Here is a 16,435-nt window from a genome sequence, read left to right as displayed (position 1 = left end):
TGTGTGCAGAGGTGACATCTGTGGATGGGGGATGCAGAGGTGACAACTGTGAATGGAGGAAGGTGGGTGCAGAGGTGGCATCTGTGGATGGGGGATGAAGAGGTGACAACTGTGAATGGAGGAAGGTGGATGCAGAGGTGACATCTGTGGATCAGAAATACAGACGTGATAAGTGTAAATGGAGGATGCAGAGGTGACAACTGTGGATGGTGGTTCAGAGGTGACAACTGTGGATGGAGGAAGGTGGGTGCAGAGGTGACAACTGTGGATGGGTTATGCAGAGGTGACAAATGACATCTATGGATAGAGGATGTGTAGGCGCCACAGCTATGGATAGACGAAAATGATGCAGAGGTGACAGCTGTAGATAGAAGGGGGATGCAGAGGTAACAACTGTGGATGGAGGGTAGATGCAGAGGTGACAGCTGCTAATGGAGGAAGGGGGATGCAGAGGTGAAAACTGTGGATGGAGATGAAGGGGGTGCAGAGGTAACAACTGTGGATGGAGATGAAGGGGGTGCAGAGGTAACAACTGTGGATGGAGATGAAGGGGGTGCAGAGGTGACAACTGTGGATGGAGATGAAGGGGGATGCAGATGTGAAAACTGTGGATGGAGATGAAGGGGGTGCAGAGGTAACAACTGTGTTTGGAGATGAAGGGTGTGCAGAGGTGACAACTGTGGATGGAGATGAAGGGGGTGCAGAGGTGACAACTGTGGATGGAGATGAAGGTGGATGCAGAGGTGAAAACTGTGGATGAAGATGAAGGGTCTGCAGAGGTAACAACTGTGCATGGAGATGAAGGTGGGGCAGAGGTGATAACTGAGGATGGAGATTAAAGGGGTACAGAAATGACAACTGTGGATGAAGATGAAGGGGGATGTAGAGGTGAAAACTGTGGATGGAGATGAAGGGGGTGCAGAGTTGATAACTGTGGATGGAGATGAAGGGGGTGCAGAGGTGACAACTGTGGATGGAGATGAAGGGGTGCAGAGGTGACAACTGTGGATGGAGATGAAGGGGGATGCAGATGTAAAAACTGTGGATGGAGATGAAGGGGGTGCAGAGGTAACAACTGTGCATGGAGATGAAGGTGGGGCAGAGGTGATAACTGAGGATGGAGATTAAAGGGGTACAGAAGTGACAACTGTGGATAAGGATGAAGGGGGATGTAGAGGTGTAAACTGTGGATGGAGATGAAGGGGGTGCAGAGGTGATAACTGTGGACGGAGATGAAGGGGGTGCAGAGGTGACAACTGTGGATGGAGATGAAGGGGGTGCAGAGGTGACAACTGTGGATGGAGATGAAGGGGGTGCAGAGGTGACAACTGTGGATGGAGATGAAGGGGGATGCAGATGTGAAAACTGTGGATGGAGATGAAGGGGGTGCAGAGGTAACAACTGTGCATGGAAATGAAGGTGGGGCAGAGGTGATAACTGAGGATGGAGATTAAAGGGGTACAGAAGTGACAACTGTGGATGAAGATGAAGGTGGATGTAGAGGTGTAAACTGTGGATGGAGATGAAGGGGGTGCAGAGGTGACAACTGTGGATGGAAATTAAGGTGGATGCAGAGGTGAAAACTGTGGATGGAGATGAAGTAGTTGCAGAGGTAACAACTGTGGATGGAGATGAAGTGGTTGCAGAGGTGACAACTGTGAATGGAGATTAAGGGGGTGCAGAGGTGACAACTGTGGATGGAGATGAAGGTAGATGCAGAGGTGAAAACTGTGGATGGAGATGAAGAGGCTGCAGAGGTGACAACTGTGGATGTAGGGAGGAGGGTGCAGAAATGAGAGCTGAGGATGAAGGAGGTTGATGCAGAGGCCAAAGTTGTGGATGGAGGAAAAAGATGCAGAGGTGACAACTGTGGAGGGAAGAAGGGGGTGCAGTGGTGACAACTGTGGATGGAGAGAGATGATGCAGAGGTGATAGCTGCGGAGAGGTAACAACTCTGGATGGAGGGGAGATGCAGTGGTGATAGCTGTTGATGGAGAAAGATGATGCAGAGGTGACAACTGTGGATGAGGAAAGGGCAGATGCAGAGGTGAAAATTGTGCATGGAGAAAAGCACCACTCGAATGTTCAGCATCAAACACTTGAGGGTGCCAGATGCCTGTGTTTCCTGGTGCCTGCCCTGATTCCTCTTTCACCTGCTACCTCATCAATGTGTTTCTGCAGCTCTGAAAGGACACAATAATGATGTAGCATTCAATGAGGGGAGAAACAGCAGGCATCATTTATTGCTCTGCGAGAGAAAAGTGGCTGCAACCAAGGCCTTTATGGTATTATAACTTTACAATAGAGTTTCAACTTTTATAATTTAACGACAGGTTAATGGATAAGCGTACTTTCATGTGGCATTATACTTTTTAACCTCGATTTTCCCCTGCCACTGTGCAACTTAGCACTCCCCCCTCCCAAGCTGCAAACATACATGCAATCATACCCGCAGCCTCTGGGATTTGTTTATATCCTGCGGCAGATCTTCCATGAGCGGACTGCCCTAGAATAGAAAGATGTATCCATGGGACCCCATGGGAAACTGTTCCATTGCACAGAAAAGCAGCATGGGATGTAAACAAACCCAATGGCTGCAAGCACAAATTCATGATGGGAATGCTTCTTAGTGGAAGGAGGGCTAGATTAAAAAGCAATAAGGGAGGGGACAAAAGGGACTTTCTGTGAAAGTGCATTTACCCTTTAAGAAAGTTCAACCAGGAAATAATTGTGTCCCCTGCCTAGTTGTGCAGTGTGCGAGAGGTGTGTGAATCACAAGGCCGTCTGTACAGAATTACAATTAATTTGGAAGGTACCACCTGGTTGTGAAAGGTTGTTAAATGACTGTATTAATCAACACTAGGCTATGAATAAAGTGTATAAAGTGAATAAAGTGTCTATCCAAACCAGCAGGAGCAGCATACACGGGAGTGTGATGAAATAAGGTTCTCTGTCATAGGTGTGCGCAGCCTATTGTGTGCACCCAAAAGCTCATACACATATGTGTGTGTGCATGTGTATGTATATATATATATATATATATATATATATATATATATATATATATATATATATATATATACTGACAGTGTCAGTAGAGCAATGGACGTGTCAGTAGGGCAGAGATTGATGTCAGTAGGGCAGTGGACGGTGTCTGTATTTTTTTTTTATTATTATTTTTTTTTGTTATTATTTTTTACAGCTTTATTTTTTTTATTAATTTTTTACAATATTTTTAAGAGCCCCATTAGGGGGCTTTGGTGAAATATCATGAGTCTAAACAGGGGGAATCTGCGCCTCATAAGGTGATTAGTGTGTGCTCAGGCACACCTGGCACACTCTCTACTAAAATATTATTATAAGTGTATTTTGAGACAAACCATTTTTTTAGTTTTGGATAGGAGGAGAAAGCATTAGAATTATTATTACTGTCTGTGACTCCCCTAGGGAGATTCACTCTCACTATTTGTCCTGGATATCATTGTTACCTGGACAGAAAGCGTTGGGAAAATCCCCAATTTTATAGCTGTAACTGGACCAGATGATGGGGGAAATTTTCCAATGGGTAAATTTGTTCTGGTGACAATCGTATAAGAGGGGAATTTCCCTATTTTGGATGGATTTACCCTTACTTCCTGTTGTATCAATGGGGGAGATTACTAAAACTGGGGCACACAAAATCTGGTGCAGCTGTGTATAGTAACCAATAAGCTTCTAACTTCAGCTTGTGGACTGTAGTGCGTTTCTGCAAAATGCACTAAAAAATGCATAGGTGTGATCCAGGCCTTTAGGCTTGGTTCACACTTATGAGCATTGGATGCAGGTTTCTCGTCATCCTATTCACATGATAGAAGAATGTGACTGTCTCTCAATGGAACCGGTTCACACATTTCAGGGGCGGTGGCAGAGCGCACAGCAGAAGGATCATGTGTGTCTTTGGCTCCCTTTCAGGCAGGAATTCAGGACAAAAATTCGGACCTAATTTGAACCTGAAACAATGAATGGGGATGCACCAGACCCCCTGCTGTGCCCCTCGCCGCACACAGTGTGAACCCAGCCTAAACTGTAAAGAGATGAAAATGTGTGAACTCACTATATTAACTCATGGCTCCTCATATTGATGTCTTTTTGTATACTAATTGTCATAACCACTCTTCTGGTTAAATCTCATTCTGGATCATGCATGCTACACAGATTTCCCACTGGTATACTGAATAAGAGTGCTAAGGGCAGTGGTGCATAAGAAGGCCACATGTAACTGTGTTCACGGGCATATGCATATGTCCCTGATACATACCTCCCAACTTTTGGAGATGGGAACAAGGGTCACCTATTAGCAAAAGTATGTAGGTATAGGACACACCCCCTGCCACACCCCACCTTAAGGGAGAATTATTTAAAAAAAAAATAGTTAAACCCACAAGTGCTTTTTTTTACCACTACTATTTCTTTATATTGGCTTTTGAAATTTTCAAATGCAGCAATTTAGAAATTGGATTAGCACTAGGAAACACGTTTTTGAAGATATTAAGTGCATTTTATAACCCACTATATAAATCAGACCAAAATGAGGGATAAATGAGAAGGAAGGGGGGCAGAGGGACTTTGTTCCAAATCAGGGACAGTCCCTCAAAATCAGGGACAGTTGGGAGCTATGCAGATAGAATAGGGCCCTAAATGTGAATACTACTCAGTACTGTCATAGACTGAGCACTATGATGCTGGGATTGGACGCACACAAACTAAACGCACAGTACTCACAGGACCTAATCAGATTATATATCAGTTGTCATTTCACTCTGTTGCAAAAAGCTGGTTGATAATTATTTGTTTAGGATTGACATACACTTAGGATTGCCACCTTTTCTTCAATCCAAACCCGAACACTTTAGCGGCTCATGGCAATTTATTTTAAGGGGGGAACGCTGTGGTGTAAAGGGGAACTCTGATGTAAGGGGGTTTCTGCTCACCAAAGCTACCACTTACTTCAGAGTTTCCAGCATTTCCCCTAAATCAGGGTTCCCAAAGGGGTTACATCAGAGCCCCCCGGGCGCCCCTTATATCTGAGTCCCTCTTATCTTAGTGTACACACTCACTCAGAGGCAGGAGAGAGAAGGAAGGAAGGGGGGAGACTTCAGATATTGGATAGTGAGCGCACTCACCCGAGGACGGAGGCTCAAGCATTGACACCTTTCATCCACGATGTATCTGCCGGCTGCCGGGCTTCAAATTTCCAGCCCACGCATCCCTTTCCCGAGCATTGAATGCCAGGGATTGGAGTGTAGGCGGGCAGACAGAGGGATAAGGGCAGAAGAAGCAAGAGGATATCAAGCCATCTCTCCTCTCCTGTCCATGTATGGGGGTGGGGCCTGTGTGCATACCTATGTACTTGGCGGTTGTGGTACACAGTTTTTTTGGGAACTGCAGCCCATTCTCAACAATGTGTCCGGGTTTCAGGAGGTTTGAAACGGAACACACGATTCCAAACCTGGACTATCCTGGTGAATCCTGGACGGGTGGCAACCCTACATACACTACTTATTGTGTTAGTTTATGTTGATACATACATATAAAAAAATGCCAAAAGCATACCCTAATTATTATTAAAGTGATTTGAAAGCGAACCATTAAGCAAAGCTGTAGTGGCAGCAGACCTCTTTCTGACAGATTTATCTTTATAATATTTATTGCAGAATAAGTTCATGTCACAGCAAAATCACAAGTACATTCTAGAAGACCCTGTTTTTTTTTGGGAAGATTGAACGTAGAACACAGATATTGCAGACAGAGGAGCACAAAGACATATTTTCTAACCTGTTATATATATATAAAAAAGGAAACGTTTTTGGAGGGAGTGAATTATGGACATTCCTTTACTGAAGTAGAGAAAGAGAAAAAGCAAAGGACTATGCATGGGACACTCTTAATGACAAACCAAGTTGGTATCAGACAAGACGACAGACACATTGACAGTTGATGGATTACCAGATTGTTTGTCAATATTTTTCATGCTAAGTGTCTGCGGGATGGCTTCATGGCCCACTACGCATCCATAATGTTTGCCTTCATTCCATTCACTGCAGGGAATACTCAGTAAACTAGTTGCAGAATAACTCTGATTTCTATTGTTACGTTTTGGTTCGCTGTTAACATGTTGATCCTTGGAGATCTCCACATTTTCTTCATCTACCCAGCCCATGTAGATGCTTTCAGGGTAAAAGCCATAGGCAACGCATGTTATTATACAGAGCTCGTCCTTGGCTATATCCTCTGGAGTTGGTGAGAATACAGCAATGCTTGGTCTTATCAGTTTTGTCTCTGTGTTTAAAAAAGAAATGATTTTTTTATTACTTTTTATTTAATTGAAAATAAGAATATGGTACAATAGATAAATGATTTAAATGGAGATATAAATAGCATAAGTGATGGGAGTGACGTCATCGCAGCTCTGGCCACTCACACAGCCCGAAGTCTGCTAACCCGGAAGGAAGACTGGGTGAAGATGGAAGCGCCTTCAGCGGTGACAGCGTGCCGCTGAAGGGATTCATTCTAAGGTGAGTTTCACATAATGTGCTAGTATGCGATGCATACTAGCACATTATGTGAAACTTACCTTAGAATGCATACGATGCATACTAGCACATTATACTATTGCGATGCATACTAGCACATTATACTATTGCCTTGCAGGATTAAAGCGGAAGTAAACCAATCCATAAAACATTTTTATTTCCGGCACGTGCCGGAAATGTAACACTGCCATTGGTTGTGCTCTCAACCAAACTGTCAAACCATCTAATGGCTGGTGTCATAACTTATCACATGTGCAGCATCATGGCAGTTGTAGATTAAACAGAAGCAAAGATGGCAGCTTCCTTGGCTGAAAACGATAGGGGGGTTTACTTACACTTTAAAAATCAAACCAAAAAAAAAAAAAGAACAGTTTACTAATGCTTTAATAATCATTAGATGTGGTGACTGTATTAGTTTTCTTCTTTTAAGGCTTTTTTTGTCTCTGTTTTCACCTGGTGATCTGGACACACTTACTGTATTAGAGTGTCTACACTCTGAATGAAAGAGCAACAGGGGTACCTTTAGAGAGAGGCTTTGTTAATATGGGGGAGAGGGTATTGTTAAGTTGGATATGCACATACTGAAACTCCTCTGGTTCTACAGGAACTGTCCGTACTTTGGTACGTATGTACCGTTGTCTGTTTAACGGAAGCCAGCTCTAACTATGAGAAAACACTACATGAAATGTGGATCATACAGATGCACACCCTAGTGACAGCACACTTGACGCTAAAATGGGCACCTTGTTTTTTTTTTTGTTTTTTTTGTATGAAAAAGCAATAATAAAGATAATTTGATTAAAAAAAACAAAAACAAAAAAACAATGGGCACCTATACTATGGATGCTAGTGAAGGAGTATAAAGCAATCAGGAAGTGTGCCCTTATCCACATTCTTGCATGTGCACAGGTCACCTGAACAGATAAATAGGACAGAGTGTTCTTGCACTAGGACATAGAAAAGAGTCTGTAGCAAAGAAAGCCAGACAGGTCTGCAGGAAAGGAAGAACAGAAGGAACAGCAGCAAATACAGCAGGTGGACACAGCAAGGAGAGTAGGTTCCTGATATACAATATGCATGGAAATGTAATACATAATGTCTTTCTTTCACAGTGAACTCAAGAGAACAACTAATATGTCTTCAAATGGAAAATGAATTACAGTAGCAACAATATATTTCAAGAAGGGTTGGGTACATTTAGGGGTTTACAAATCTAAATAGATATCTCATTTGATATTATGGCCTCTAGTGTTGGCATTGGGGGTGTAGATCATTTTTTTCCTTGGGGGGAAGGGGGGAGGTCATCTCTCTCATATTATAAGAGTTGGAGGCACCTGTGGGCACCCTGAGGCAGTGCACACGGTGCGCTGTAGTGAATTGTGGGTGTGGCAAAATTGCGCTGCAGGTGAGAGAAGCTTAAAACTTGAGTCCACATACAGATCAGGAGTGGGTATCACAGAGTGGGGGTCAGGAGTATGTAATGTGCATAGTGCAGAGGCCAGGTGTATGCATACCTCCTAACATTTTTGAGATGGGAATGAGGGACACCTACTATCAAATGTATGTAGGCATAGGACACGCCCCCTGCCACACCCCCTTAAAGGAGAATTAACCCAAAAAAGTTAATCAAACCCCCAAGTGCTTTTTTTTTACCACTACTATTCCTTCATATTGGTTTTTAAAATGTACAAATGCAGCAATTTAGAAATCAGATGAAAGGTTTAGCACTGGGAAACACTTTTTGAAAAATAAAAAGTGCATTTTATATACAACTATATAGATCAGACCAAAATGAGGGACAAATAAGGGGGAAAGTGGGACAGAGGGACATTGCTCCAAATCAGGGGTTGATTTACTAAAACTGAAGAGTGCAAAATCTGGTGCAACTCTGCAGAGAAACCAATCGGCTTCCAGTTTTTTTTGTCAAAGCTTAATTGAACAAGCTGAAGTTAGAAGCTGATTGGCTAGCATGCACAGCTGCACAAGATTTTGCACTTTCCAGTGTTAGTAAATCAACCCCGTGGCGACGGGTCAGATGTGTGTAATGTACACAGGGCAGAGGCAGAAGTATATACAGCCCAGCACCCAACACTCCCTATGACTCATTTCATCATTAAACCCAAAACCAAAAATGTAATATATTGTTGCTTAGCAATCATTAGATGTGATGGCTGCAGTGGTTTTCTTTTTTTTAGGTATTTTTCTCTATGTCTTCACCTGGCGATCTGGCCAGTAACACACTCCCTGTATTAAAGCGCCTACACTCTGGATGAAGGAGCAACAGAGGCACCTTTGGACAGCAGCATTGCCAGTCTGGGGGGGGCTGAGATTTAGATACACTTGCAAATTGAAGCCAAACTCCAAATAACACGTTGTAAGCAGTTCCAGCAAACAGTTTTGTTCTTTTTAGGATAAAGATTTTACATAAATGATGATTTTACATAAAGATGATCATTGTAAGCACCCCTGTTAGTGTTATATGTTTAGTTTCTAACTGCTACTTTTAAAGGACAGCTTGCTCTGTTGAAAAACAACTGACTTATGGTCAGGATTACTAGTTAAAAATGAAAGAAAAAAAAGCCTATTAAAGAAAGCTAATGTTGCCATCACATCTAAGAATTAGTAAGCTGCAATATAATAAATATTTGCTTTCAAGTTTAATACGGATTTAGGGATGGTTCACACTGTCGCGACGGCAATGGCAATGGAATTAACGGCAATAGAACCAATGGACTCAAGTCGCTCCGACTTAGAAGTCGTATGCAAGCCACGATGAAGTCACGCAGTGATGTCGGCTTTAAAGTCGTGCGACTTTGACGCCGCGCTGGTGTGAACCGCCACCAAATGTTTCCTTAAACAAATGTTTGGTTTCCTCATTTAAAACCAAATGCACATGATTTTAGATCTATATCTTAGATTTCATGCATCTTGCACACTTACCTGTCTTCTTGGAGATTGTTCTAATGATTGGGGCAATAAGCCCTGGGAAACTGAAAATGCAAGTAAATTCTGTATTCGATTGCCAGGTCTCAGGGGTCACAGTGAGGATACTGGTCACACTGTAAGTGCCATTTAGATTGAGCTGAGGGTCCTCAGTTTGACTAATCACTTTGACTGGAGCTCCAGTGTAGGAAAAAAGAAAAGCAGAACCGGTTGGCTGTTTTAGGTTGTATGCCGTGCAAGCTATAGGGGCGTATTTTTGGATATAGAGGTCCTCAATAGTGGGAGGCACCATTATCACTTCGATTCCCAAACAGTTGGAGATATCTGTTGATTAAAACAACAACAACAACAGTGAACCCTGTCTATAGAACAATATTTCTGGAAAACTTAACAGAGAAAAATATAAAAGGGAAACGAGGAACTGATGAGCTCCTGATTATCATGCCCGAATTTGCAGCTAGCATTGTCTTTAAAGTTCATATAAAACACATATCACAAAATATCCAACCAGGAACAAGACTTTTTTTTATAAATATCATTACCACTTACAAGTTTCTAACCCTAGGAAATGTAGATGGGGCTCCTGGGCAATGTAATGTTTTACAAGGCAGGCCTGTAAGTAAATGCCCTACTGATTAGATGTTAAAGAACATGACTTTTGTTGAACCAGGAAACATACATGGAAAATACTGTTTCAGGGTTAGAAACAATATTTAGTTTAGAAAAATTATTTATTCTCTTATATATATGTGCACACATAGGCATACGCAAGGGGTATGCCAGAAGTGCCTTAGCACACCCTAATTACTCCATGCTCCAGGGCCAATAATAAGGCAGTATAGCCTGCCCTCTTGTACCAGGCCCGTGTCCTATTAGTTCAAAAGGAGGGCCTGGGCACCTGGCAAGCAGGAGGACTGACTATAATGCCTTATTGCAGATGATGATCCTCTTATTCCTCCCCCTGTTGCACTTCTGGCTTCTCCTCCTCTTTCTCCCTCTGGCTGCGCTGCATGGAGATCCATTCTAGCATCTGTGCCTCCATCCTGTCCTCAGTCCCCTTCTCAGTATTAAATGTAAGACATCAGGGGTCTGTTTAGAACCCTGATATATCACCAAAGCCACCAAAAGGGCATTTAAAAAATGTACAAAAAAAAATCAATAAAAATGTAAAAAATAAAATAAAAAAAAGGATTGAAAAATAATTTAGGACTCGTTCACACATGCTTTGCACGCTGTAATTTTTGCCATGGCTGTGAAGCATAGCATTGCTCCTGTGACATGTGTACATCCCTTGCCACTGCCTCTGTTCCTCTGTGTTTGAGCTTTGGGGTGCACACCCTAATGACATAGACTGTACATACCTAAGCGTGCACATTTTGTTTTCTGGCATTTAAATAGGGGTGATGGTGGTATGTGTTTTGTGCTGTAATGATATCCTGTTACATCTAATCACCACAACCATCTAATTTTATCTTGATGCTTGGTACGATAGAAAGGACTAGTTATGCTGGTTATATTGCTGATTAAACTAAACTGAGGATATGCTTTTGTGTTAAAGAAGATAATACAAAACATGTGTGCAGCCCGATCAATCAGTATTTTTACTGAGCAAGGCAACCAGTATAAATATTAGACATGTGCACACTGAAATATTTTGTTTCAGAATTTCAATTTCGTCTGAAAAATACATTTATTTAGTTACCCCCGAAATTAGTTTTTATTTATTTTGTTTCATTTAAAAATGCATGTGTACGAAAATCCAAATTAATTAAGGTCAAATCTGTCAATTGAAGGCTTATGGTGTCTGTCGGATGTTCTATGAAGACTTGACGAAGCAGCTAAACTGTACGACGCCGTGATCGTACATTTCCGGTCGAATGCTCCGCCCACAAGCTATAGTAGAATTCTAATGTTGTTTGACTAGTAATAATTATAGTTATTAAATATTATTAATAGTCAAACAACATTAGAACTCTTCTATAGCCTATGGGTGGAGAATTTGACTGTCAATGTCCGCTCGTGCCGATCGTATGTTTTTAGCTGCTTTGTCGAATCTTCATGTCGAACGGTATTATACATATTTTTGATCGTATCTATTGTCTCTATAATGTCAAATCTTTTCTCTCTATGTCAAATGATTTTGACTCAATCCTCTCTAAGTGGAGCGATGGATGTGATAGAAGACTTTGGATGGTTTTCTGGCTTGAATTTAAACTTCGAAAAAAATCAATGCTCCTACCAGTAGATCCTATGGAGGCTACCTTGCCTGTCAAGGTTCCACAGATGGAAATAGTTAATAAAAATGAAATACCTGGCAGTATATACAGGCATACCCCACTTTTAAGTAAACAATGGAATTTATTTACTAAAGCTGGAAAGTGAAAAATCAGGCTCACTTCTGTATAGAAACCAATGAGCTTCTAACCCCAGCTTGTTCAATTAAGCTTTGGTAATAAAACCTGGAAGCTCATTGGTTGCGATGCAGAAGTGAGCCTGATTTTGCACTTTCCAGCTTTAGTAAATAAACGTGGGGTATGCCTGTATAACCATAAATCCCAACCAGTATGTTAGTTACATTTGTTACATAGTAGGTGAGGTTGAAATAAGACACAAGTCCATCAAGTCCAACCTATGTGTGCGATTATATGTCAGTATTACATTGTATATCCCTGTATGTTGTGGTCATTCAGGTGCTTATCTAATAGTTTTTTGAAACTATCGGTGCTCCCAGCTGATAACACTGCCTGTGGAAGGGAATTCCACATCCTTGCCACTCTTACAGTAAAGAACCCTCTACGTAGTTTAAGGTTAAACCTTTTTTCTTCTAATTTTAATGAGTGGCCATGTGTCTTGTTAAACTCCCTACCGCGAAAAAGTTTTCTCCCTATTGTGGGGTCATCAGTACGGTATTTGTAAATTGAAATCATATCCCCTCTCAGTCGTCTCTTCTCCAGAGAGAATAAGTTCAGTGCTCGTAACCTTTTCTCATAACTAACATCCTCCAAACCCTTTATTAGCTTTGTTGCCCTTCTTTTTTACTCGCTCCATTTCCAGCACATCCTTCCTGAGGACTGGTGCCCAGAACTGGACAGCATACTCCAGGTGCAGCTGGACCAGAGTCTTGTAGAGCGGGAGAATTATCGCTTTATCTCTGGAGTTGATCCCCTTTTTAATGCATGCCAATATTCTGTTTGCTTTGTTAGCAGCAGCTTCCATCTGAGAGTCCCCCAGAGGTTCTCCCCCCAGTGAGTAGATTGCATTCATATTTTTGCCACCCAAATGAATTATTTAAAATTTTTCTACATTAAACAATATTTGCCATGTAGTTGCCCACCCCATTAATTTGTTCGGATCTTTTTGCAAGGTTTACACATCCTGCGGAAAAGTCATTGCCCTGCTTCGCTTAGTATCATCCGCAAAAACAGGGATTGAACTCTTTACTCCATCCTCCAGGTCGTTTATGAACAAAATAAATAGGATTGGTCCCAGCACAGAACCCTGGGGGACCCCACTACCCACCCCTGACCATTCCAAGTACTCCCCATTTATAACCACCCTCTGAATCACCCTTGTAGCCAGTTTTCAATCCATATACTCACCCTATGGTCTATGCCAACGGACCTTATTTTGTACAGTAAACGTTTATGGTGAACTGTGTCAAATGTTTTTGCAAAATCCAGATATACCACGTCTACGGGCCTTCCTTTATCTAGATGGCAACTCACCTCCTCATAGAAGGTTAATAGATTGGTTTGGCAAGAATGATTCTTCATGAATCCATGCTGATTACTGCTAATGATACCGTTATCATTACTAAAACCATGTATATAGTCCCTTATCATCCCCTCCAAGAGCTTGCATACTATTGATGTTAAGCTAACTGGTCTGTAATTCCCAGGGATGTATTTTGGTAATAATTAGTAATAATCTAGCTCCGTTAATAGATAGTTTTAAATGTAAAGGAGGGATGTAGTGCCGGCTACCTTTGTCACTGGCAGGAAGATGTCATTTGATAAAGATGATCTGGATGCCACAACTCCTATATATTTTACATAATTCGTCACTTTGGATCCTGAAACAATGGTTTCAAATGATAGATGTAATTTTTAGGGAGCTAATATGGCAGCAAAAACAGCCTAGGATTACGGGTGTTGCAGCTGCCGAAGGACAAAAGGGGTTTGGCAGTGCCACACCCCTGGAGTTACTTTTTGGCAGCACAATTGCAAATCTTTCTATAAATAATTACAAATTAGACATGCACTGGATAACAATTGAAAGAAAAACCACTGTAATGGAGTGGGATTGCTGCTCTCCATAAAGTGACTGATGCAAGTCTGTCTAGAAGGCTGATATCGGGAATTTATGGAAATATATGTGAAGTGGCGATAAATGGGAAAGAAGAACCTCCCTGTAGGCATTGATGGGTGGAGGATCTGGGTGATGTAATAGAGAAGCAGTAGAGATATATATTAGATGCTGGACCAGTGGTATCCTTATGCCCATAACAAAGAACTTTGCATTTGTTGCGACTTCACAGAACATAGTATACCCCCCCGAAAGTTATTCTTGCTTGGGCAGAGGCCTGATGCTAAATGCCCACGATGTGGTGGTTTAAATGGAGATCTTATTCATATGATGTGGAGGTGCCCAAAATTGCATAGATATTGGGGGGAGGTTGCTGACACTATAAAACTGATCTTTGGAATTGCTCTTGAGTTAAATCCTGCAGTATGTATTTTGGGGTAAATAGGGGAAGAGGGTATAGAAAATAGAAGGCAAATGGCAGTAATTAGGTGTTTGTTTCTAGCGTGGAAATTAATAGCGAGGAAATGGTTAGCAGTAACCCAATCAACTCATATAGAATGGATAAAAGAGGTAGATGATATAATTAGAAAAGAAAGATCTGTATATGTTATAAGAGGAAATGTTGAGGTAATTAAGAAAACATGGGAACCTTGGTTAAACAAGAAAAATAACTATTAAGAGAAAGAGATACATGGGAATAATAAAAAGAAATGAGTAAAATGGAGGAATGTGTGGGAAGATAAGAGATGGAATTATTGAAGAGAAATAAACTCTCTTCAAGCTTTTTGTAAGAAATGGCAACTGGAGGATAAAAGACAATAAAGGTATAAAATGATAGATGATAAGGAATTTTATATGGAGAAAATGTAATGTAAAGATATATACTTATATAAAAAGTAGTGTTTTATGAACATATAAGTAAGTCTATAAAATGAATGTGATGAATGTTAGTGTTTGTAAAAGAGAACATTTTCTAAATAAAGATTACATGATTAGAAAAAAAGGATTTGCTTTTGTGCTGACCAGAGAATCTATCTTGTTCTAATGAATCATTGCTAAAACAGGGAGCATAAAGCCAAAAAGTTTCAAAAGTTATAGATAGAGAAGAGGAGGGTAAGAATTTGAAGCAACTTGGATGATGCTTAGCTGGGTTTATTATTTTTGCCTTCATCTGGATCAACTGTGGGTAAAGGATTGTGTATATACCATTATATATATATTTTTCTTTTTTCCCCTTTTTATTGATTGAACTAGATGGACTTGTGCCCCATTGGGAGAAAACCACAGTCATGTCATGTTTCATAGACACATCAATCATTGGGAAGATTCTCCTAGCAGGGGCACAACCAAACCTGGCAGGATTGATAATCACTGTCTACTGGTGGGGTTTAAGGTATATTGCTTATACAAATGTAAACAAAACAGCAGATTCCATACCTGAGCATTTCCTGGCTGTAGCCTCATTAGATTTGCTTGTTGCTGTATCTGTCACCTGGCATTTAACACGAATGCCATTATTCCACTCTGCCCGAGAGATGGTCACTCTGCTAAGATAACCATAAAACGGAAAATGATCCACGATAATTAGTTCTTGAGGAAGAAGTCTCTCCTTCTCATTGATGAACCATTTTATCTTGACATCCTTAGAGGTTAGGTTAGATCCCTGGCAATTAAGCTCCACTTGGTCATTTGTGTTTCCAGAGCAGGTTTTTTGTAGGATGTCGACATTTAGTGAAGGTATATGTGGAGGCGTACCTAAAGGATACAGTAACATAGAAAAGAGTAGAAAGAGGCTCACTGAAGTCCTCACCACCACTAATATAGGAAGATACCTTTTATTAATAAGGCTTTATTAAAGTTGCACGATTAAATTGAGTCAATCACAAATAAGTAAAGCAGAATTCCAGCCTAAACCTAAGTAGTCTAAAAGATGTCCCCTCTCACCTCCTAACACCTATGCTGACTAACCTATATAATAAAGATGTATATACTTACTTATTTTCAGGCTGCTCGGGGGGTCATGTGATTCTGCTCCTCCATGTCAGCAAGCAGCAGCTACGGGGGAGAGGAGGGAGCACCAACAATGTCTGGGACACGGAAGCCTATGGGTGACATTTCTGCCCCCAGGCTTTCCAGCCATTGTCAAGCGCTCTCCCCTGCAGCCACGGCTGACACAGAGGATTGCATGACTGCAGTAGGCTGAAAATAGATGAGTACGAGAGTTCTTCAAAAGGTTCCAGCACGTTTTTTTTAAGTTATAGTTAATATTATAGTTAAAGGGGTTGTAAACCCTTGTGTTTTTTCACCTTAATGCATCCTATGCATTAAGGTGAAAAAACTTCTTGCAGTCACCGGCCCCCAGCCCCCCCGTTTTACTTACCTGAGCCCCGTATTTCCCTCAACGGAGAAGCACTCTCCCTCTCTACACGGGGTCCAGGCTCTTGATTGGATAGATTGATAGCAGAGCAGCCATTGGCTCCCGCTGCTATCAATCAAATCCAATGATGCCGGCACCGGGGGGGCGGGGCCGAGTCCAGCATTCGTGTCTATGGATGCAAATGCTGGACTCGGGAGCGCGTGCACAAGGTAACCCCCCAGGAGAGCGCTTCTCCTAG

The 16,435-nt window shown here is 41.6% G+C and overlaps 1 protein-coding gene across 1 annotated transcript in view; it reads right to left on the bottom strand.

The window, feature by feature from the left end:
- LOC141118318 (uncharacterized) overlaps positions 1 to 16,435 on the bottom strand; it is a 711,411-nt gene that overhangs the window by 6,129 nt on the left and 688,847 nt on the right. The window contains exons 9-11 of the mRNA XM_073610910.1: positions 15,258 to 15,575; positions 9,513 to 9,839; positions 5,986 to 6,318 (exon numbers count right to left, since the gene is read on the bottom strand). Of these exons, the coding sequence (XP_073467011.1) occupies positions 5,986 to 6,318; positions 9,513 to 9,839; positions 15,258 to 15,575 (978 nt within the window). The remainder of the gene's footprint in view (positions 1 to 5,985; positions 6,319 to 9,512; positions 9,840 to 15,257; positions 15,576 to 16,435) is intronic.

Source organism: Aquarana catesbeiana, linkage group LG01 (genome assembly GCF_042186555.1).
Source record: "Aquarana catesbeiana isolate 2022-GZ linkage group LG01, ASM4218655v1, whole genome shotgun sequence".
Classification (NCBI taxonomy): Eukaryota; Metazoa; Chordata; class Amphibia; order Anura; family Ranidae; genus Aquarana; species Aquarana catesbeiana.
Note: the sequence above shows the minus strand (reverse complement) of the source record. Positions and strands in the feature narration are given on the sequence as shown.